Here is a 25,397-nt window from a genome sequence, read left to right on the forward strand (position 1 = left end):
GAAGGTATTAGCAAAATTCAATCTATTACACCTAAAAATTGTAATCTTTACGGGTGTTCACCTTTACTTTTAGACACCAATTGCTGTACTAGTTTAATAAGTTAAATAATAGTATAAATGTTATACAGATAACTACCTCTCTCCCTTTTTCAATTACCTTTTTCGTATGTTATCAAATTATTTTCTGCTAATTAACATAACCGACACCATTGGTTGATTTAAATGACGCAATTGGGACACTGCGATGGGGATATACAGTTAATTAAACCATCTAGTGTTTTACTCTATTCACTAGTCTATTGAACCCATGAAAATATCCTTTTTCCATTTTTAGGTATGCAAGACGACCGGCGAGGCCGCAAGAACTTGGCAAAATTCCTGGGTATCCAGCTTTCAGAGGTTCTTGAGGACAGGGACTCAGAACTGGTGTCCTTATCCAGTGATAACAGCAGTAGAAAGTTCCAAAATAGGTAAGTTTTGGCCTTACAGAGTACAGACATGCAGACCAAAAATTTACTTATGTCCAATTAAAGGGATAAGAACAAAAAAAAGGTAGTTTTTGGCATTACATACAGACAGACAGATTGACAGACACATACGTATATTGATAACAGCAGTAGGGGAGTTTCTAAAAAGGTTACGTTTTGGCCTCATAGACATATTTATAGACATACAGAAAAATTTCAGATGTACAAAGTTCAAAAATATGTGATTACTTGATTTACCGACTGACAGACAGAAAGGTATACCTATAGATTAACGCATAGAAAGATATTCTATCATATAGATGAATAGATAGATGGGTAGACAAGCAGACAGATTAACAGATTGACAAATGGGCAGATAGATAGACTTAGAGGGAAGAGAGAAATAAAAAGCAACCCTCCTACAAAAATAATTTTCTATATATCCTTGAATTTATCCAATAACAATCAATTTGATATGATTTCATAGTGGAAATCTCTATAATAATGAAAATTGTTTATATTGAGTAAAAGAAAATGATCTCCCTAATTTGGGGTGAAAATGGACAAAATAATAGGATGAAAATTTTTCGGCTGTTTTTTCAATGTAACTACATTTTTTATTATGAACGAAATTCTAGAGCGTGTAATCAATGTAAAAAGTAAGGGAAATGCCTTAAAACAGATTAAAGTAATTCTATTTGCACAGTTAGGACTTGCAGATAAATGTTGTGCAGTAATGGAATTAGTTGTCTGTTGGATGTTGCAGAACTAAATATATCTTTATTATGCTAAAGCTGCTAAGAATTATTCGTTGTTTTGTAGGAAGGTAAAGTAATTGAATGAAACTTTCCCTATAGTGTCACCTTATTATTGAATACATCAACACACAATAACTTTACTACAAGCCATATTTCCCTATAGTGTCACCTAATTATTGAATACATCAACACACAATAACTTTACTATGAGCCATATTTCCCTATAGTGTCACCTAATTATTGAATACATCAACACACAATAACTTTACTATAAGCCATATTTCCCTATAGTGTCACCTTATTATTAAATACACCAACACACAGTAACTTTACTATAAGCCATATTTCCCTGTAGTGTCACCTTATTATTGAATACATCAACACACAATAACTTTACTATAAGCCATATTTCCCTATAGTGTCACCTTATTATTGAATAAATCAACACACAATAAGTTTACTATAAGCCATATTTCCCTATAGTGTCACCTTATTATTGAATACATCAACACACAATAACTTTACTATAAGCCATATTTCCCTATAGTGTCACCTTATTATTGAATACATCAACACACAATAACTTTACTATAAGCCATATTCTCCTATAGTGTCACCTTATTATTGAATAAATCAACACACAATAAGTTTACTATAAGCCATATTTCCCTATAGTGTCACCTTATTATTGAATACATCAACAAACAATAACTTTACTGTAAGCCATATATTAAACAGTGGCATTAGCTTAAATAGTTGCAAATGTACCTTGGAATTTTAAGTTCGAGCATGGATCACATGCATCAAACTAGAGACGTTAAAATAGTTTGCAATAAGAGGAAATGCTTCGTTTTTTCAAAGTGCAACTCTTTGAGGAACACAGTAATATTGTCTGACTGATTATGACGTAACAAAAAAAATTAGCCGATGAGAGGCCATTATTGACCAATGGTAAAATTTATAGTGGCCTCTCATTGGCTAATTTTTTTTGTTACGTCATAATCAGTCAGACACTTTTACTGTGTTCCTCTTTGAGATAAGCAATAATGACTTTTGAACAAAGTTCAAAGATTTCTCATCTTTAATTTAGGGATTTTAAAGGATTACACAATGGAGATAAATCGATATATATCCCCAAAGACGATAAAAAAATCATAGCTTAATTTTTTATTTCAATTTTTAAAGATTTAAAAAACGTACTCAAAGATTTTGAGTACTTATATAATTTAAATCCCAATATCTCCTTCATCCCTACACTACAAAGGTCCTTTAAGTGTATATCTGCTGGTTCTATAGTCCTACAGACAACCAAGCATTTAACCAAATAGTAAAGTTATTCTTTGAGCATCTTATTATTGTGAATAGAATGATGTATACAATTTATATAATCAACAACGTTAAATAGGAGAGATTGATTTTTGTTTGCAATACCTTTTTCATAATGCCTGTTTTTTTTGGCCAAAGTACTACAGGGTGGGAGGTTAGAATATTCAGGAATAGTCCCTTCCGTGACATCGCACCTTAAGGGGCGATTTTTCATATTTTTAAAATGGCTTTTTATAGGTTATTTTAGGTTAGGTTAGGTTATATTGGGTTAGGTGATTGCCCCACAGGGTTAGGTAATTAGCCCCGCAGGGTTAGAGCCCCCCGCAGGGGCTATAAATAGGAGAAAACCTACTGTGAAAAAAAACGAAAAATCGCCCCTTAAGGTGCGATGTCACGAAAGGGAATATACCTGAATATTCTATGATTCCTTTCTTTTGATAGGGTTCATCCTTCCCAAAAAAGCCAATAATTTGCCCGGGACCAAACCAGAACTCAAAAATAAGATGTGTGGTTCAGCTGTTTATGAGCTCTTATTGAACAAACATGCACACATGTACTGTAGGACAGAGAGGACATTATATTGGAAATTAATATTACTGTCTTATCCCCTTATATCCCTAGCAAAAAAAAAGCATTTTATACTCAAATTGATCCGTCCTAATTTAAACTAAGATTCTCTTCTGTTATTTATTTGGTATATTGGCATGCCTGTTATATCATGACCGATAATGGACACTTGTAGTTTATATATTTTTGGGTATGTCAATCTTTTCTCCAAGATTGACAAAATGCCTCCTTTGGTAGATTAACATTATTTTGTTCTCTTGTCACATATTCATCCCCCTATGCTAGTTTGAAGGGAAGTTTTTTTTATGTCTCTTAATTTTGTCAACTACAAGAGTACTAATCACATTATAAATATAATCATTAGGATTAAAATTAGATTCATTTTTGAAGCAGCATTACAGAAATATCTCCTCCCCTGATTTTTAAAATATATTTAATTCTGTGCTTGACTAGGCGCTTTGAGAAAAACCGCCAAGTGTTTATTAGAAACTTTCTACATTTGAGAGTAGCTTTCCTATTTATACTCAAATTTTTACAAAATTTAATTATAAATGTACACAAAACTGAAGTTAATTATTGGTCATCAAATATAAGCGTGTGACACATCTATCCAAACACTTACTTTAGAAATCTACCAGGGATTAAGTTATAAGACAATTGCAAATAATTTTATATATTCATAAATTTAAAAAATCATAAATTAATTCAAGTTTGCTCAAAATGCAGTATTGTTCTAGGAATTATTTTTTCCAGTATGGTTTTTAAACAGATTTATATCCGCTGGATTAGAACGGGTTCTTAGCCATACTGAAAAGTAGTGTATAGCATCGTATTACAGACAATTTTAGTTAAAATAAAAATCATAAAGCTAATAGCAGCTTCGTTAGTCCGTGCCTTCGTCCCTTTGATCCTAACAAAACTGGTTTAAATATCAGCGGAAAGCTGTGTCTAATACGATGCAAATATAACTATTATCCATACCTTTATTTAGAGTTTTGTTATGTATTGGTTGGATTAGATTATTTACGCATGATTTATAAACATTCAGTAACTTCAGAAATTTTAAGGGATAACACAGTGGACGATAAATTTATGTACATTCCTAATGTTGATAAACAAAATTACCCGCTCTGTAAATTTAAATTATTGGTTAAATGGTTAAACAATGCTAACCAATAAAGTACACTAAGTTTTTAAGCTATCAAATATGAGAACGTTATTATATATCTTTGGGCACCAGTTTAACGCAATTACAATTTGTCTGTCCGTCTGTCAAAAATAAACATTTTTGGCAATTTTAAGCACATACCTTTTTTGTATAAGATTGTAAATAATGTATTGTTTCTTATACATAAAATTTATTGAGCCTCGCTTTAATGGATGTTGTCATCCGTGTTTTGTATATGCAGATATGTTGTTGTGTCATCCAATCTATTTTCTTTTTCATCTTTTTACATGGGTACTTTTCCTACTTTTTTAGAAGCGAAGCTTCTCTGTAATTTACTATATGTCTGTCTGTCAGTCTTCTTTCGGGAAATGTACTTTTATTGGCTGCCATTGAAGATAGACAGCTTAACTTTTAGCAAAGATTTCAATGTCTGTCGGTTATTCTTCAAAAGACATGAACCTTATTTTGTAAAGGTTTTGTGAGTTTCTTATTTTTTTTTTTACTTTTTTTGGTATATAACCCACCTTATCTTTTTGTTTTTGCGCTTCGCGACGTATGAATGTTGTCATCCTTGTTTATCTACTTTCTCTACTTTTTGTCTATCTTGTACATAACTAATTCAATCAGTTTTTATGACTATTTGGAATAGCTTCCAAGTATTTTTATACACTTTTTATCCTTAACTCTTTCTTATTCTCTCTCTCTCTCTCTCTCTCTCTCTCTCTCTCTCTCTCTCTCTCTCTCTCTCTCTCTCTCTCTCTCTCTCTCTTCTTTTTACTTTTTATCTTTAACTCTCTTTCCTCTTTTTTTTATCTCTTTTCCTCTTACTTTCTCTCTCTATCTCTATCTATCTATCTACCTTTCTTTCTCTCTTTTTTTACTTTCTTTCTTTTTCTTTTATTCTTCAATTATTTTTTAGGTAGGAGACATTGGGCTGTAAATTTTAATTTGTCCATAAGTTTTTTAACCCGATTTTCTTATTGGTTTAAAATCCTTGGAGACTTTTAAAATCTTAATTGGTTGAAACAAAATACCAGAGTCAAAAGTTTTCAACCAATATGTAATATACAGAAAGTACGATTTGTTTATCGCCCATTGTCTTATCCATTATTCATATTCCAATGCAAAAATAAAAACAAATACCAAATTTAACAATCTATATGTTTCAGGCGTGGACTGTTGCGGGCTCGGATTGCGGCAGGCATCCAACGAAATTCCCGCAGTTCATCTCTAGACACCCCCATCATGGAGCCCCTACCAGAACAACTCAGAACACCAAAACAGGTATGTGTGCTTAATCCTATAGACATTGGCATGTGGAAGAAATGTGTATTTTGGTCCGTCAGTGCACCAGTAATGCTCAAGAGGAAATTTTATTTTCCTGGCCGCTATTTAAGATAAGAAACAGATTTTTTATGTAGATTCCCTATACCATGTTTTTTTTGTGCTTATCTTCTTTTGAATGTTGTCATCCTGTACACTTATGACAAGTTTTAGCCAATCTAATGACATAGCAGGCAAAGAAATTATTAATTTTCAAATGAAATATAATTAGATGTTATTTCATACTAATTTACTAAAATCCTATTTCCAAACGCAAAGGGGATGGGTTAGGGTTGTTTTTCCTTTAAGTCAGACTAAATTAGGATACATTGGATAAATAGTGGCGCTTAGGAACACAGTAATAGTGTCTGACTGATTATGACGTAACAAAAAAAAATAGCCAATGAGAGGCCACTATAAATTTTACCATTGGTCAATAACGCCCTCTCATTGGCTATTTTTTTTTGTTACGTCAGAATCAGTCAGACACTATTACTGTCTTCGCCCTTAGGGTTAGGGTAACCTGCTTAGGTTAGGCACAAAAGGAAAAAACTACTCTACCCCTTATTTTCAATTTATTTTTTAATTGTGGGAAGGGTGTTCTGTGCTCAAAAGGCACTTTGAGAAAAGATCCGGTTAATATACAATATTCACAACATTTTACACATATTTTTATTTTTTGACAATTTAATCCAAAAAAGAACAAATGTTTAAAGTAAGGATTGGGCAGACTTGCAGACTTAAAACAATTAGTTGATTAAACGAAGAGAAAATTTGCCGCGGGAAGTTTATGACACTTAAAATAATCTTTAACTCATCATTATTTAGCGGCGAAGTTACTCTAAAAGTTTATACATCTATATACGTTAAATTGATGTACATCCCCAATAATGACAAACAATTTTAACCCCTTATGAAGATTAAAAGTATATTTTGAAAACATGTTTAAAGGGACATATGAACTTTCTAGTCATGATGAATTTACTACACTTTTAAAATTTACCTAATTGTTACAGGAATCTCCAAAAAGGTTTAAAATTAAAAAATACATCCTGATTAAAGGGACCTATCACAGATACTTATGTATGAATTTTTCGGATTAAATTTGGATAGTGAATGAAATTTCTAATCTAGCCATTATCCTGGCGTCTATAGGTCTATTTAGGCAGATTAAGTTGGTGTTAAGAATATTTTTGGGGATCTTCTGAACATAGACGTGTATTAGAATATAGCGTAAGGTGGACTCTGTGTCACATTTAAAAGAAGAAGGAGAGAATGTCTTAGCCTAGAAACATTTGCAATTTAGTGCTATGAACTGTCAAGGTTGGGAAATCAAAGAGTCATTTGTCAAAAAAGTTCCAAATAATCTAATTTTCTTGACCTAAAATCTAAGAAAACAATCACCCTGGAATTTTGGAAACAAAATTAAACCTCCCAAAAATCATTTTACTTTTTCATAACAACTTAAAGATAAATTTGTAGTTTGACCCTTTTTTCACTTTTTGTGGCTTTAAAGTTTAAAGGTTCCTGATGCTGGGCAAATGCAAATAAAACAGATAAATAGGCTTAGATTTATGTAAAAAATATTTTAAAATCTGATTTGGGTCTTTTTCATACTTTATAAAATACTTGTAGAATAAAATTCCCTTTCCCAGCTAAATATTGTTGTCTAATTGTACGCGTGTGAATGTCGGGATAAAAGTTTTATTGGGTTCCCCTACTCTTACTTTACTAAGGGATGGTATTTATGCCTATTTATATATTTTAATAATAAGTATAAGATATCTAGAAGGCCATTCATTTTATCAGATCAACAGGAACATAGTGAAGTGACAATCCGACCACATTATTGATGAGAATGTATATATTTTTTTTTGTAAATATAAGGCTATATTTTCATTTAATAAATATTTACTAATAAATACCAGCTGGGGACGCGACGGTTGTTGACAACTTGGATGCTCATACACTTAATTGTAGACCTTGTCTGGAAGTTGTAAGTTATAACTGTGAATGTTAATTAATTAACCCTTTTTTACTCCTTCACTCTTACTTTAAAAGAGTTGCACCTGACACACTTTTAACGTCTTTAGTTTAAACGTCAAAGAATAAAATAAATTGGTTATTAAAACTATGGATATAATTTTAATTTACAGTCCAATGTTCCCTCCCTCCCTACATGCAATTTACAGCTGTTGTACATATTAGTAAAGTTGTAATTTGGTAAACTTTTATTGATCTACTAAATTGTACTTTGTGTCCAGTTAGAAGAGTTTAGTTTCTCTCTTTAACATATTCACAGCTCAGCTCGGGTTTTAAACATACTTTTTTTTATCATTTCGACGGTTTATCATATCAAGCGAAAAATTTAATACACTTGTTTGGTATCTTGATAACTTTTTACACACGTTCTCTCAATTGTTGGCTTACAAACTTTGGTTACTGCATTATATGTTGATAGTTCAACCAAACTTTTTGTGTCTATACTTTTCAATCAAATAATTATTTTTAATCTGTGGAAGGGGGAATTTGACAATTATCATTGGGAGGTATATCAATTTATCATTGGCATATCCCCTAAGATCTCTGTCTCTACACAGTCTACAATATTTTAACTGCTATTAATTGTTCAAGAAGATTTGATATTTGTTATATTATTATCTACAAAATAGCGTTTATACAGTTTAATGTTATTTCATCCTTTGCTTACGTAAACCTTTATATAATCATCCTTGTTAAAAAATGAGAAAAATATTTTTAAAAACTGTGTTGCATATGGAATTTTAAGTGTAACATTTCTTGATTAGAAATGAGTGGAGAAAATTTAAATGTCAGTTCTACAGCCCTTCATCCCCCTAGTGTTACAGCAAATTAAAGTATAACTTAGCTAGATATATGTACTTTGATACTTTCATAACATTAAGACTTTAGAAACGGCTTGAAATCTTTGATAAATCCGCTATCAAGAAACATTAAGGCACCGTTTTCACAACATATTATACGGGATTAACTATTGGGCAATCTGCATAGGAAATCTTGAGGGAAGGGAGGGTATAAGACTTGGGCAATGGATGATAGATTAGTGTTCACCATCATTGCCCTGGAAAAATTTGGTGTCTTCTAGTCAGGCATAAAAACTTTTGTTTTTTGCTTTTTAGTCCAGGTAGATAATAGTCAATAAAATTCCAAATCCTATAAAAATTTACTAGGTTAGTCTAGTAGTTAAGGTTTCCTTAGCCATCCTAAAATAATAAGGTTTTTCTGTCTAAAGCTTAAAATTTTAATTATTGCTACCTGGCTGAGTTCTTTATATGTTCTTGGATGGTTTTAGGCTATTTTTCACTTTTGCATCCAGAGCCTCTAGATCCTTTGCAAGAAGGGTATTCATTTAAAATGCATGTCGACAAAGTGACATGAGATTTTACAGTCTTTCTTTCTATTAAAAGTAAGATGTCATATGACTCTAAATGAACCAATTACGTGCAGCTCATCAAGTGAAAGCTTTATCAGATTGAAAATTGCAATGAGATAATTAAATTAAGATTCCTCTTTGGAGGTCTCTAATTTAGTAATTACACTTATTTATTACAAATAGGTGTGTTCAGTTTTGTTTCTTGAAATAAAGATAAACAATCTAATGGAGAGATCGATGTTTTTTAATAGCAAGACTCTACAAAGTGTCTGTAAAAAGGAACCGTGTGACGTCAATAGATCCATCTCTTTTTAAGGGGGTTCCTTTCCTATTTCTCATCTCATCTCTCCCGTTTAAGACGTCACATGGCTCCTTCGGATATTCTGTAGAGTCTATTATTATTCATGAGATCTTATGGTACAAGCAGACATCCTGTGAAGGATCCATGTTTTTTTTGTAGCAATTTGCAGTATTTTTTTGTTGTAACTTAACTATTCATAATAAAAAAGAATTAGGGCTCACAATGTTTTTTTTTCTTTCTGTGATAAAAATCAGTTAGGATATAATTTGATTCGTGCCTTTAATATTTTTTCTAAGCACTGAAACTAAACATTAAAAAGTCCAAAAACTGGACAAGTCTACTAACTAACTTCCATAAATTGTTGATCCTAATCAGTGAGTGATTGTTATTTATCTTTCAACTGCCCCCCTGCAAGAAATTATTAGATCTGTAAGTTAAATAACTCTACTACGGAAAGTGAACCTTTTGGAACCCCATTTTTACATATTTCACCTTAGAAATTGGAGCTTTTGTGTGTTTGAAAAGATTATAGGGATTCCTGTAAGGATTTTTTTATTCCTCCACAATAGTCAAACAAAGAGACCTCATCAGAATTAAATTTACACTCATGGGGGTTCTTTATCTTCATACCTCTAATGTCTATTTTCGTGATGATTTAAGTGGTCCAATTTCTTCTTGTTTGGGAATTACCATAATATTTGTTGCTTAACCTACTTTTCTGCCAACTGTCCATGCTAGTGAAATTCTTCATGTGATTTGAAAGATAGTGTTTTATAGATATTTTTTCTTCAACATATCTTTATAAATTATCCTACAAAGCACTTAACATCTTAATTTAGCGTTAATGTGATCTATATTTTGGTTAAAGAACAAATATTTAAAAGCAATACGTAATATTATTAGTGTTAAAATTAAATTTTTGAACCCCAATCTAATAACTTAAATTGAAACTTATACTAAAATGTATTTAGATAGATAAATTAAAGCTTTTTAATGATTTTATTAGATCAATACACAGATTTGATTATATGAAGTATATAAACCTTTCATAAAAAGTTTAAAATAAATTGTATATATATTTAATTATAAAATACCTTCAATCGCCTCTTCACCTCAAATTTTAAAGTTTAATGAAAATTCAGTTTTTCTTATCTCCCTTATTTAAATCATATTAGTTATGATAAATAGGAAAAATTGGTAACTATTGCTTAAATTGATTGATTAAATGCTCACTGAAAAATCAAAGTAAGGTTTAACCTACATTCCTTAAAATAATTTGTAGATGTGCAGCTATTCCATAATTGTTTCCTTATTTAGATGAATCGTAAGAACCTGCAACGTTTTCTTGGTCTGAACGACAGCGAGGAGATGGTGTACATCAGGAATGTGCGCAGGACCAAGAATACGGAGTTCAACGGTGAGTAGACAAACATCGTTATCTTATTGGACAAGAGGCTCAAGTGTAGATGAATATCCACATACATAGATACCGTTCTACACTTGATATATATTTGCAGGAAGGGAGGGGACACTGATGCCCAAGGCTTTAGTTCCATATTTTCTTATTCGTCGGCTCAAAAACTTTCAAATTTATATTGAATTGTGATTGGGAACACAGTAATAGTGTCTGACTGATTATGACGTAACAAAAAAAATTAGCCAATGAGAGGCCGTTATTGACCAATGGTAAAATTTATAGTGGCCTCTCATTGGCTAATTTTTTTGTTACGTCATAATCAGTCAGACACTATTACTGTGTTCATAAATTTACCGTCTATTGCCTTTTCCCTGCTTTCTTTTGATAATTTAACTACACGTGATGATAATTTAGTTTTAATTAGCTTATAAATATTAGAACTAGGAGTGGGGGGTATTTTAATCATATTGTCTTAGCTCTTACTGAAAAAACTTGAAACAGATCATTTCCCATTGGCATATCCCCGTTTTTCTTTGTTGAAGATTTAAAAAAAGATAACTCCTGAGGCAAAATGATTTGTCTTTTGGCAAAAAGGATTATTGGTGTGCATTCATTTCCGCGCCTTTTTTACATTTTCAAAGCAGCAGAACCACAGAGTCCAAAGGAATAAGACAGTGGCCGATAAATTGATGTGTATCCCATATGATGATACACATACCTTCGGTAGATTTTAATTAGTGGTTGAAATGATTGGAAACTTAACGATCATAGTTGTAAAGCAAACGAATGAAAAAACGTTACTCTTAAACTTTGGAGACTAGTGAAATAAACATCCCAATGTCCCCTTCCTCCCTGATAAAACCTTAAATTATTATAAAAAAATGCCATCTTGAAAAAAATTATTTTATATTTTTGCTATTGATTATTAATTTGGCTGATTTGATAAAATTTATTGGTTTTGTGTGGATACCATTTTTCTAAGGTGGTTATTAAAGACATATGGCGTTAAAAAGGTCTTTATAGTAGATTTTGGGTTTTAGGACGCGAAGCTTTTCGACAAGTAGTAATAATTTTTCATTGATGTTAGGTTGTTAAGGATTATTTTTTAAAAAATAATCGTATCATCTTAAAAAGTATAGCCTAATAGTTTTAAAAAGATTAAAATATATATTTTAAATAAAAAGCTTCGCTTTTATGGATATTTTTGTCAATGTATAGTATTTACTTCCTATAAAACTACTTATTTGTTTACTTTAAAGTCCAGAGACGATTTTATACCAAAATGGCGCAACCTCAGCTTTTAAATATAAGTTTTATGATTTTTTATAAGCAAAGTTACTATATCTGTCTGAAAGCTTAGGGGGAATGGGAAATACATTTTCTCGGCCTCTATACAAGGTTACAATTTTTTTGGTGAAGATTTCCTATACCAATGGGCATCCTTTAAATAATTTACTTATTCCGTTGGTCTGACAGTCATGCTACATATATATTGAACATCTGAAAGGTTTTATGGTTGTCTATAACTCACTTTGTCCATTTGTCCATTATTAAGTACTGTGTACTTCTATACTAATGAATTTTATTATCCTTATGAATTAAGATTAATCTTTTCTCAGTAATGTAAAGGAGTGTAACGTTGTCGTTCATTTAAATTTTATGCCTTAACGTCTATTTCCTGAAAATCAGGCTTCAACGAATAAGTAAATATTCTATTAACTGTAAAGATTTTTTTCCCAACTGTGTAATACTAAAGATGTTCAAATAGTATTTGGTATTGTTTTTAAAGGTGTTGGCCTATAATTGGGTTTTGGGCATTTGAATGCCAGCTAAAACTTTCAGAAAACGTGTGAAAGCATTCCCCTTACTTATTAAGAAGGGAGGGGACTTCAGGCTCTAAAATTATACTGGTACCCAAAGCTTTATAACTTTTGGTTATTGGGTTGTACAATTCTTCAGTGTACTGACTTTTCCACCAATAACCTAAATCTATAGAATTGGTAATATTTAGGAATCATAAGGGAAAGTTTGGGTGCCACTTTAAGTTGTAGCTCAGTGTCCCCTCTCTATTTGATGGCTGTATATATTTAGCCAGGTCTAACTGGCGGAAGTACCTACCTGTCCCTCAACCCATGCACAAATGTTAAAGTTTATATTCGTGTGTTCCTCTTCTTATATTATAATTGTTTTCAATAGGGACAAATAATATGAAATACAAATAGTCTGGGATCTTTAGTGATAGGTCAATTGATGATTAATTACTTCTTCTGTAGTTTTGACACAGCACACTTTAATTAAATTTTGTCGTAAAATTTACCATTATCTTTATAGCATTCCATAAATGAACTTTTTAGTAGCGTTCATAGAGCAGGTATGCTTGTAAGATTATACCTTATTTTTACAGGTATCCAATGCAAGTTTTAACATCGATAGGACATTTCTAACTTGCCATAATTTAGAATCATAGCTTTGTCATGGACGACCAGACTTACCCTAAATGTAGAAAGCTTTGCTTTATGAAAAAAGTCTTTATAGTATTTGCATTTTTATGAAAAAAAGTCCCCATCCCTTTTTCAAAATCTGCTGATATAATTGTTTCTTTTATGTAATCAATTTTCCGCACTAAGAAACAAAAACATCCCATTATGATTTAAAACAACCCTGCTCCACCTTCAATAAGCCTTTAACTTTAGAAAGTCTAGAACTTTCAAGTCTTTCAGAGCATTAACAAAGGACTGACATACAACGTGATATATCAAATATAAATGGAATCTTCAAACAAAAAATCATCAGACGTCAATCTTGAACAGCTGCCGAGAAAATCATATCTCACCTTTAGCGTAGCTTAATGACAGAAAGACTGACTGACAGACAGATTGACAATCACACAGACGGTCATATAATTCAATGTTATGTTAGCTTGCTCTTAGAAACATAAAATTAGTAAAGGGGTTATATTTAAAGGTTTATGTAAAAAATATGGACATTGTCAAACAACAACTAAACGTTGTACCTTTAACAAAATATTTCTAAAGACCATTATTACCGGTAATATCACAACATAACAATAATCTAGCAAGGAATTAATTTTACTGTTATACCATAGTTTTAAACAGCATTAAAAATAGCATTCAACAAGGTTAAAGGTTGGAGAATGGTTGTCTTATTTAAATTAATCCAATGTGCTTATTTTTAATCTTTGACAAAGTTCATTTTTTTATGCGTAATATGCATATTAATCCTTAATAAAAAGTCTTAGATTGTCTGCTTGTGTGTCTGTTTTTACCGTAAGCAGTGGCGTGCACATATTTTAAACGCTTTTTGTTGGGGGGAAGGGGGGGAGAACATAAAAAGAGATCACCACTAAAAAATAAACCTAACCAAAAATGATAGGTTGGGGGGAAAAGTTTTAATACTTTACACGGTAATTCTCTTATTTGTTAGCTTAAATCTTTGGATACGTAAATTAAATCATGATCAGTTGGTTCAAATTAGCAGTGATTGAATTTTTTAACCAATATATCTAATATTCATTTTACATCCTTGGAAAAGTCTACACAGCAAAAAGAATTAGATGGGTGTTAATTTAACGCCCAATTTGTGCAGTACAAGTTCTAAAAATCTTGCAAATATTTGTATAAGGGGTCTATGTACTAAAATGTACAAAACAAAGAGATTTTAAAAAACAAATTAAATTTAAATTATAGAAGCAGTATTTCAGTGGTTCTTTGCCCTTTAACTTTTTTTTTATAATTTATCTATCCTTTTAATCCCTTATCAAAGGCAGAATATCACACAATTAAATGGGAAAAGATTAATCTCTTGTCCATTGCCATATCCCTGTATCTCTGTTTAAAATTTGAACTCACTAAGCCTAATCGAATTATGCTTAAACAGTTAAAAGTCAGAATGTAAAGAACTTGGGGTGTTCTTTCTAAACTACAAATTTCTAAACAAGAACAATAATGTCTATAAGAAGTGCAGCAACTGTAAGCGTATTTGATTTGGTATGTAGTTGTTGATGGACTATAAGTATCTCTGTGTCAGATTGTCTTAAAAAGGAAAAAATTAAATTGCTAAGAATCAGACGAACAGACAGGCAGACTGACTGATGGACTGACATACCGACAGACTCTTTTTACAGAGAAGATGAAATCGCAATTTTTGCGTGATTTGAGGAACACTGCGGGAAAGAGAGAATGGTAGATAGTGGATTTAAATTTTTTGTTGACTTCATGAAATGGGATCACTAGGTACTGCTACAGCTGGGGTGTGCTATCACAACAACAAATATACATGAAATGGGATCACTAGGTACTGCTAAAGCTGGAGTGTGCTATCACAACAACAAATATACATGAAATGGGATCACTAGGTACTGCTACAGCTGGGGTGTGCTATCACAACAACAAATATACATGAAATGGGATCACTAGGTACTGCTACAGCTGGGATGTGCTATCACAACAACAAATATACATAAAATGGGATCACTAGGTACTGCTAAAGCTGGGGCGTGCTATCAAAACAACAAATATACATGAAATGGGATCAGTAGGTACTGCTACAGCTAGGGTGTGCTATCACAACAACAAATATACATGAACTGGGATCACTAGGTACTGCTAAAGCTGGAGTGTGCTATCACAACAACAAATATACATGAAATGGGATCACTAGGTACTGCTACATCTGGAGTGTGCTATCACAACAACAAATATACATGAAATGGGATCACTAGGTACTGCTACAGCTGGAGTGTGCTATCACAACAACAAATATACATGAATGATTAGATCTTTACCATTATATTTATTACTTCTATATGTGGATTGAAAATAAATTAAAACTTTTTTTTGTAGTTTAAAGAAAAAAACTACTATTTTTTAAAACAGTTATTATTATGTTATTAAATCCTAAACAATATATGATTAAATATTTAATAAAATCTATCACAATGTATAATTTAACAATTTTATGAATAATTTTAGTAAACATGATTTTTATTATATTTTTTAAACAATGATAGGGCACCGTATGAAAAAAAAACATTTTGTGTCTAAATTTTCATTTATTGTATTAATTTCTTATTTGATAATAGTTGAAGAAGACTTTTCTCTCATTAGTTAATTTAAAAACATAAAATCTCTTTTGTTTTACAAATTAATAGTATCCAAACCTCTGCACAATATAATTTAACCTACTAAAAGGGTAGTTTGTTTATAATAACTGGGGTTGTACACCAAAAGCTTTAAAAACTTTTCTTTAAATAGCAGCAGCTTCACCACTAGCCTGTAGAGTCTAGAGTGTCAACCCCTTTTGGAGGCGAGGGGGGGGGGGCGGCTTTGTTTGTTAAACTTTTTTTTGACTATTTTTCCTTAGCGAGGGGATTACCTTTCCCATCCAAAAAAAGCCTATAATCATTTAAAAATTTATGAGATATTTGGAGCAATTAGCCTAGAGATATTACAGGACATACAGAGTGACATACACACATCCTGTTACTTTAATGAAAAGGATTTATACTAGGTTCTACATGCATATATCATTTCCCTTACATAATAAGGCTATAAATATTAATATTTATGTTTTATGTGTATTTTATGCCGTCATACTCTAACCCAAAACACACACACACACACCCTCACATACAAACAAAGTCATGCACACACACACACACACTTATGATAAGTGTTTTCTAAAAGTCACAAAAATAATTAACAAATTAATAGAAAATGTTACTTTATTCTTAAGTTATTAAAGTTTGTATAATGATTAGAGTAAAACACTAGAGGGAGAAAGGGTTAAATAACTGTATCTCCCCATCGCAACCGCCTTGTGCAACTTTTATATTGGGTCATTGAAAATCAACCAATGGTATCGCTTATATCAACACAGCCAAGTAGCAGAAAATAATTTAGAAGCAGACGAAAGAGTTTTTTGAAAAAGGAAGGGAGGTAGTTGTCTGTATTTACATCTATACTATAGATCTGTTGTATAATGAAAGTAATGTTCTGGTTTTTAGGTGATTTCTATTGATGATTTAATATTCTAATTGTTTTATATGTGGAAGCCTTTAGTTGACATATAATTTTAATGGTTCTTATAAGTGGTCACTTTAAAATGTTGTCGAATTGAGACCTATTTTATGTCGGCCATGCTCACTATTAAGTCGACAAGGACAAAAAAGTAATTGCATATCGATAATATGTCAGTGATGACTAGTTTGATAAAATGACATATATTTGTACAGATTTTGCAGATTTTTAGTGTAAAAATTTCGTAGATTTTTTCGATGGATTTATTTTTTTTTTGGCGGATTTATAAGGACATTGCACAGGAGATTGGTTGAGAACTCGGAACTCGTTGCTACAGCATCTTCCTAATCATCAAGGGGACGCAAATCTGTGCACATCACTTATTGCAGACAAGGGGTTGGTCCCAGTGGGGGAATTGCAAGCATTGCAAGACACCCCCCGAAAAGACTTTGTGTAGTATATGCATAAGACTCTTGGATATGTTTATTTCTTTAAAAATTAATCTGGAGACTTATATATCTCACTTAAAGCCATAAAATACACTTTACAAGCTATTTTTAAGTTAGGTTAGGGGCTTGAAAATCTAGAATAATTAATGAACTAAGCTTTATAATTATAACCTAAGTTTAATTTAATTGACAGATATTCATACAAGAAATTTAGAAACTTTAATTATTTTGATTTTTGTAGTCATTTAACTTCAGATAGGCCTCAAATCAAAAATATATAAAGACGCCTTAAAAAAGGAAAATAATGAATTTTCATTGCCTTTTTTGAGTCCAAATTATTACAAACTGATTGAATAACTAAGTTTACATACCATATTTTCCTGGGATAAAACGAAGGACAAGGGAAGGGGGTTGCCCCCCACCCAAGATCTAAGAGGAGAGAGGGGGGGGGCAAAGGTTACAATATTGAATGATACACATACATGTTAAAGGACCCGTACCAAGCAATAATATTCCATTACTGTTAATCAGCTGTATGTGTTCAGAAAAATTGATAATAACCTGCCCAGGTCCTATATAAAGCTTTTGATAAAATATTAAGGAACTTGGACCTCACGGACGGACAAAACTTTCTAATTTATTTTACAATCCTAATTCTTCAAATCACTATATGATACATATTTTAACCGTCCAAAAAGAGTTAAAAAAAATGTAAGGGGATAAAGAACCAATTGACGTCTTTTGTAAAAAAGTTGATATTTCAAAAGTATACTTAATAATTATATACAATTATTTATAAGAAAATGTACGAAAAGATAGTGTCTGTTTTGTGTCACCAAATGTCAGCTTGATTTAAATTTTTAAGATCAACCATATAATATATATTTTATACATTCAAAAGAATAAAACGACAGCCGAAAAATGTACTCACATTAAGAGAAATGACTAAAAACATATATTGGGCTATTTAAGTTATTCGAAAGCATAATATATGAAGTATATCTAATTTTTAAATCTCTTTATAGTTGAATCAGAATGGGAAGGAACACTGGTCTTTAAAGTTTCTCATGTTCGTTGGGGACATTTTTAAAACTTGAATAGTTGGTTTAAAATAGCAGTGTTCAAACTTTTCAAGCAAAATATTATATCTACCGAAGGAGTAATTTTGTATATCATTATTGGGGATGTAAATCAACATAACGTCCATTGACGCTTTAGTTCCATGAAAAAGTCTCTGACATAACGACATTCCTACCACCAGTAATAAAATCTAAAATTAAGTATATTTTTCGTCCTATTTAATCACGAAAAAATGATCAAATTGTATTTAATCATTTTTTTAGGAGGGGGGAGGGGGTGGGTTTTCATCCAAATAGACTTCCGTTATTTTATTTCATTATGAAAAGACATTTAAAACTAATATCTTTTAAGTAGCGCAGCTACGCCTTAACTAGTATCGTATGTCCGAACTTCATAGTACGATTCACAAATAGGTATTGAGTGTGTTTTATTTAATGGATCAAAAGTATTGCTTTATTTAACCCACTTAACCTTGACAGAAAATGAAGAAAATAAGTTATTGATGACTTTTTAAAATTAAATAATACCTTTGTTTTATTAAACACTGTACTTTCTTGCTTTTTGAATGTTTACAAAAGTAAAAAAAACTATTAAATGTTTTAAAATTATAGAGCTCTCTCACTTATAGATATGTAAAAAATCACTCAAACGATATGACGTACTTACAAAACCCCGTTTATATGATGGTAGCTGTGATCCTAGGACATACAGAAATTTAAGTTATGTTTTATACATTTTTATGTTAACCTTGCTAAGCATAACAAAAAAATGTTAGTAGAATGAAATTTTTATGATCTCATTCCTAATCTACTTTTTACAAGGGATGAACAGAATATCACCGACAGGCAATGATATTCTAAAAAAAACACGAAGGCTTTTTGTCTAATATTATTACTGCAAATTATACTGGCCCCTAAATAATAATCTTCTCCAATTTGTTGGCTTAAGAGCTTCGAAAACTGTTATCAAACCTTGTATGAGTTGTCCAAACTTTTCAACCAATAATTAGATTATAAAGTAGGGTTAATTTTGTTTGTCGTAAGTTGGGCATACATTACGTTATCGTCTATCGTCTTATACTTTAAAATACCTGATAATCATAGAAGTTTAATTTTTGGACAAAGATAGTAAAATCAAACTAAAAAATCACATAATGTTGACATAGACAATATAAAGATATAATTTGATATCTAAGTTTAGTATAAATGTCCCCATACTTTGAAACGACGACGGATAAACATGATTTTATTGGGGCAATAGGAAGCAAGGAAGAGGGATAGTTGTATTTACAGAAAGTTTTTTTTTATTTTAAAGAATGTACAGAAGTAAAACTTTTAAATTTAATTTACTCAGCTGCTATTAAAGCTAGAACTCTGATTTTTCTTGTCAACATTCCCATGTTTAGTAATCATATTTAAGTATTTAATATTGTATTTCTGTGTTATTAAATAGAGGAGAGTTAAACATTATGTGATTTAAAATTCATTGAAATCTGAGAATATTTGTCCTCTTAGCATATTAGTTATATTATCCATGTACAATTTAAAATCAATTGTATTTTATGATGACTTTTTTCTTCTTAAAATTTGTTGGTGCTTTCACTCATACCTACTTTTGACCTACCGAACCACTCTTTTAATTTGGAAAAAAAAAATTTAGCAAGGGTTACTATACCTACAGGGCGCTCTAACCTTTACTAAACAAAATAAGCATTAATCAATGTCAATAATACGTTTTTTTTATTCAAAAGCTCCATAAAAGATATGTGGGAAACCGTCAACTGGTAATCTTTTTTCTTTGTTGCTTAGTTTAGGTTAAATAAGGGTTTTAATAAAATCTATGAATGGTTATGGTGCCTCAAACGGTTAAAAACTTCCTTTTTTTCTGCCAATCATGAATACAAGTTATGCTAAATAAATACCATATTGCATTCTTTATATTTTCTTTATAAGAAACTAACAATATGTTTGCTTGCCCCAAAGGATCTCGCTAACTTCTGAACTTATATAGTTAACCTTTGCAATATAGCTTTCATTAGTTCCTGGAAAGGTACATTACTTATTTTGGGGATGCTACCAACACCCACTCAAAGGAAATCACCACTAGAAAAAAATTCTTCCCCTTCTTCCAAAAAAAGTATAAGTTTTTTCTTTTAAAACTAAAATTTAAAATGGAGGTGGTCGACCCGATACCCACCTCAAATGCTCCTAGAGGTCTCTAGGGGCATATTCATTAGTGAAATTACATAAAGTAAAGTAACAAACCATCCATAAATTTTGTTTAAAAAATTATCATTTAAAGCGTCGATATTCATCCTGTTAGACTGAGGAAATACGCATTATCTCGACTTGGCTGATATTAACATTTTAGTGTGCATACACTTACACTAATAATTGTATTATGTTTTATAATCGCAATAATTCCAATTATATATAATGCTCAGAGTTTTTCATGTTTATCCATTAAGATCTCACTAACCATTGAAAAAAATTCTCCTTTCATATTCTTTGGTTGGACTTAAACAACTTTTCTGCCCCTCGCTATCACCCTTTAAATGCAGAGCCCCTAGATGGTAGGGGCGCAAAAGAATTAGATTATATGTTTTATTTTGCATGTTAAGCAAAGGCGAAGGGGAAGTTTGTGCTGTTGCAGTAATTTGCGATTCTAATAGTTTTATAATATGATAAATATGCGCGGATGTGAATCCACACATTTACAGATTTCATCATAGATATTTAGCTTCCTCCAAGTCGTATGTACATTCATACATCCATCCATCCATTTAAAAAAATGGACTTTTAATCTGAATAAAAATTTTGTAGAGCTTTTACACATACGGAGGGAGGGGTTAATTGGGCTGTTTATTACACTAGTCCCCAAAGTTTTTTAATAAGTTTCTTATTCATAGAATAACAACTTTGAGGGCATTTATGGACCTTTGATTGAATGTCCTAACTTTCTAACCACTTTTTATTATAACCTACTGAAGGGGTGAATTGTAAATCATCATTGGGGATGTCATATCCCTTTAGATCCCCATGTTACAGTCATACATCCATCTATCTATTAAAAAAAGTTTGCTAGAATCTGTGCTGAAAGATTTGTTTGTCATATTGACAAATTAATTTTTTTAAATTATCCATTATTTAATCCTTGCTTTTTTACAACACTTCTTTTGTTTCCTTTTTATGGAGGGATAGATGGATAGGACAATTGAAAATATCTGAGGTAATAATCCATCTTAAATATGACAAAACTCTATCTAATTCTGTACGAAATTGTTTGAAAAAAAAATTGATTAATTAGATAAATTAGATCAAAATTATTAATATGTAATCATGGGTTAAAAACAAGAGAAAGTGGGAATAAAGGGGAACTACAAAACCAGCAAAAATATGTCAACCTTGATCACTTTCTTACTACTAATCTAGTTTAGGGAGGAAAGGGACATTAGACTGTAAATTGTACTGGTACACAAAGTTTATAGGCTCAAAAACATTGGGTATTTTGATTAAATTGTGATTGGATGGTTCAAACTGTGTGTATTCAAACAATATGTATATACTTCAAAGAGGTTTTTTTAATATCATCATTTGTGATGAATATCTCAATTTATCGATCATTGACTTAACCTTTATGAACCTAAGTTGTGTTTGGGATGTAAAAATTATAAATATTTTTTTCAGGTACTGAGCACTTAGGCGAAGATATACGGGTCGGGCATACAGACATTCATCATGGTAAAGTCCAAGCGGGAGGCGTGGCGCGTCACACTAGCGGCATTGCGGACAGAAAAGGAACTATCAGCTCTGTATGCAGTTGCTTAGGTATGATATTATATAGTCACACTAACGGCATTGCGGACAGGAAAGGAACTATCAGCTCTGTATGCAATTTGCTTAGGTAAGATATTATATAGTCACACTAGCGGCATTGCGGACAGGAAAGGAACTATCAGCTCAGTGTGCAGTTGTTTAGGTATGATATTATACAGTCACACTAGCGGCATTGCGGACAGGAAAGGAACTATCAGCTCTGTATGCAGTTGCTTAGGTAAGATATTATATAGTCACACTAGCGACATTGCGGACAGGAAAGGCACTATAAGCTCAGTATGCAGTTGCTTAGGTAAGATAGTATACAGTCAAGCTAGCGCTACTGCGGACTGGAATGAAACTGGAATCAGCTGATAAGTTTTTTCCTGTGCCTTATCGTTTTGAGGGTCCCAAACCCTGCGGTACCTCCCAGTACCTAATACAACCTTCCCTATCCTACCTTACAATCAAACAAAAAGCTTTCTCTACCCCCATTATTTTCAAATGATTTAAAATTAAGAGAGGGAGGTAATTTATGCTCAACAAGATTTTCTGAGGAAAAACACCCCAGGTTCTACCACCCAATATCTGCTACAAAGTATAGAATTTTAATCATCAAAATTTGGGGGATTAAAAATTCATCTTCCATGTCCTATTCCTGCCTTAAAAGATGAGCAAGTATGGAATACATAAAATGTGTTCTGACTTCAAAAAGAGTTACATAGGTAACTTTTTCGTAGCGAAGCTGCTCTATAGTTGCAATAGTTTGTGTCCGTATTTCTGTGTTTGTCTGTTGTCACTGCTCGGTTTTCTTTCAAATGTAATTACTCTTAATTTTAATTGTTTCTTTCTCTCTATCTTATACATCTCTTTAACAACCACCCCCCCCCCCCCCCACCAATCCCTCTCTCTCCTTCTCTCCGTATGTCTAACTCTAGCCTATATTTTTAAAAGGCTTTGCTATCATGGGACATAATTGTTCTTGTTTAAGCAAAAAAGTTACATAGCAAACTTTTTTAACCTTTACTACACCTTACAAAGTAGTTTCAAAAAAGTTTTAAATAATTTACAAACAAAGGCAAAAACTAGCTTAAAACCAGCATTCATTTTCTAAAAAAATGAGAAATTTAATAGTATATACGTTGTATAGAACTTTTGCTTCATATGGACGAACATGAAGACAGTAATCATTCTTCATTGAATTGTATTGGCATTTTCGCCCTTAACCTAAAGGGATCTACAAAAATAGCCGAAAACCAACCAAACATTAAGCAGAAACCAATGAAACTAGAGATTTTCGAGATTATTTTCCTTTAAACTTGATTTTTTTTTACATCCTTGATAGCACTTTAAATTTGGCCACTTTTACATAAAAAGTTTGAAATCTATCATGTATTTTTACAAAATTTTTGCAAAGAATTCGCAGATACACCCTTATATCACTTACCCTATATAGACTCAGTTATATTGCACATTTTTAATGGAGCATAGCTGCTCTACAATTTGTATACGTCAGTACGTCCGTTAGTCTTTGACTTGAAAACTTTGGGGACTTTTTTTATAAAATCTTGTGTTGTGCAATATTATACTATCCAAACTTTTCTATCTATAGTTTTAATTTACAGAAGGGGTCATTTTGTTTATCATAATTGAAGGTGAACTTTATTTTATCACTCATTGTTTATTGCTGCGCTTCATATCATCATAAAATTGTTCTTGTTTTTAAAACTTATGGTTTTGAAATATTTTGTGTTAAATTTTAAGGAAAATGAAAATAAAAATTCTTAAATAATGGATGGATAAGTCAATGGATAATAAATCTCCCCAAAATCTTTGAAGGGGGTTGGAGATTAATTTATCTTTCATTGATTTATGCCTGTCGCCTTTAAATAGTCGAGTTTATTTACTTTTATGCCTTGTTAAATATGAAAGCATTATGTTAAAATCAGAGAGGGAGTGGACAATGGATTATAAATAAATCTTTCTTCCAAGAATCTTAAGGGATAAGACAATAAAGAATAAATTGATTTAATCAAACTAATTTTCCACATCTGTAGATTAAAATATTTTGTGGAAAAGTTTGTTCACGCCAATAAAGATTTAATACAGTTTTTGAACTAACAAATAAGATAACTCAGTTATAAAATTTTGGGTACCACTATAATGTAAAGTCCTTCAATATTTCCTTTAATAAATCCTATTTGCGTATTAATCATTTCAAAATATGTTAACATTCAGTTTTTCTATAAGTTATGCTATTCTGATAATGCCACTATGACTATAATTCTATGTTGATATAATAACAACACTCTAATTCAGGGGACAAAATCATGGAGGGATGGGTCTTTGGGTTGTTTATTCCACTAGTCCCCAAATTTTCTAATTAACTTTTCTTAGTCATTGGCTCAAAAACTTTTGACACCTTATTTAATTTTGATAGGTTGTTTCATTAAGTTGAGTGCCCAAACTTTTCAACCACTACTTGTAATCTACAGAAGAGCTAATTTTGTGTACATGAATATATCGGCTATTGCCATATCCCTTTAGATCCCTGTATAAAATAGAAAGTCTCTAGAAAAGTTTAAAGGTATGGGCGAGGTACTTCTAAACTTCCACCCCGATAAACTTGCCATTGTTATGTAGACATGAATTATGCATCTTTACAGAGCATTTGAAAGAAATCAAAACGAACTTCATAGTTATATAGGACGGGGAAATGTTTTCGCAAGATTATTTTCTCGGTAGCGGCAACCCGACCGTCGTTTTCAATGAAAGATCTTATTTGCATCTAGAGATTTTAAGGGAAAAGACAATGGAAGAGAGAATGTATTTATGACACAAGTCCACAAAGTTTATACTAATATTTTCAATTGGTTAGCTTAACAACTTTGGGGAATTTTATTAAATTTTAATATGCTGGTTCATTAAATCAAGTGTCAAACATTTTAACGACTAATATAATCTACAGAAGGGGTAATTTTGTGTATCATCAATTTATCGGCCATTGTGTTATCCCTTTAGATTCATGGTTTATGAAACTTTATTTATAATCTTTATGCCAATCCTAGAGAAATTAAATAGAATTGTTGAATAGTAAAATGAAACTTTGATTTTGCTTTTGTTTGCGTCGACTTTCAGAAATATTTCATAAGTAAATGATATTTCAATACAAAAGACGCAGCTGCTCTATGATTCACTGCATATAGAAGAGAGGCAGTAAAATAGCCTAAAACCATTTCAAGAGTTAAATTTAAGAATAAAGAAACATCTTTCTGA

At 31.5% G+C, this 25,397-nt stretch overlaps 1 protein-coding gene across 1 annotated transcript in view; it reads left to right on the forward strand.

Moving 5' to 3' along the window:
- The window catches only part of LOC145305382 (uncharacterized), a 153,751-nt gene that overhangs the window by 127,067 nt on the left and 1,287 nt on the right, over window positions 1-25,397 (forward strand). Inside the window, exons 12-15 of the mRNA XM_080147000.1 lie at window positions 335-470; window positions 5,456-5,570; window positions 10,640-10,739; window positions 21,993-22,133. Coding sequence (XP_080003126.1) covers window positions 335-470; window positions 5,456-5,570; window positions 10,640-10,739; window positions 21,993-22,133 — 492 coding nt within the window. The remainder of the gene's footprint in view (window positions 1-334; window positions 471-5,455; window positions 5,571-10,639; window positions 10,740-21,992; window positions 22,134-25,397) is intronic.

This window comes from Acartia tonsa, chromosome 14, assembly GCF_053477335.1.
Source record: "Acartia tonsa isolate MP-2025a chromosome 14, ASM5347733v1, whole genome shotgun sequence".
Taxonomy (NCBI): Eukaryota; Metazoa; Arthropoda; class Copepoda; order Calanoida; family Acartiidae; genus Acartia; species Acartia tonsa.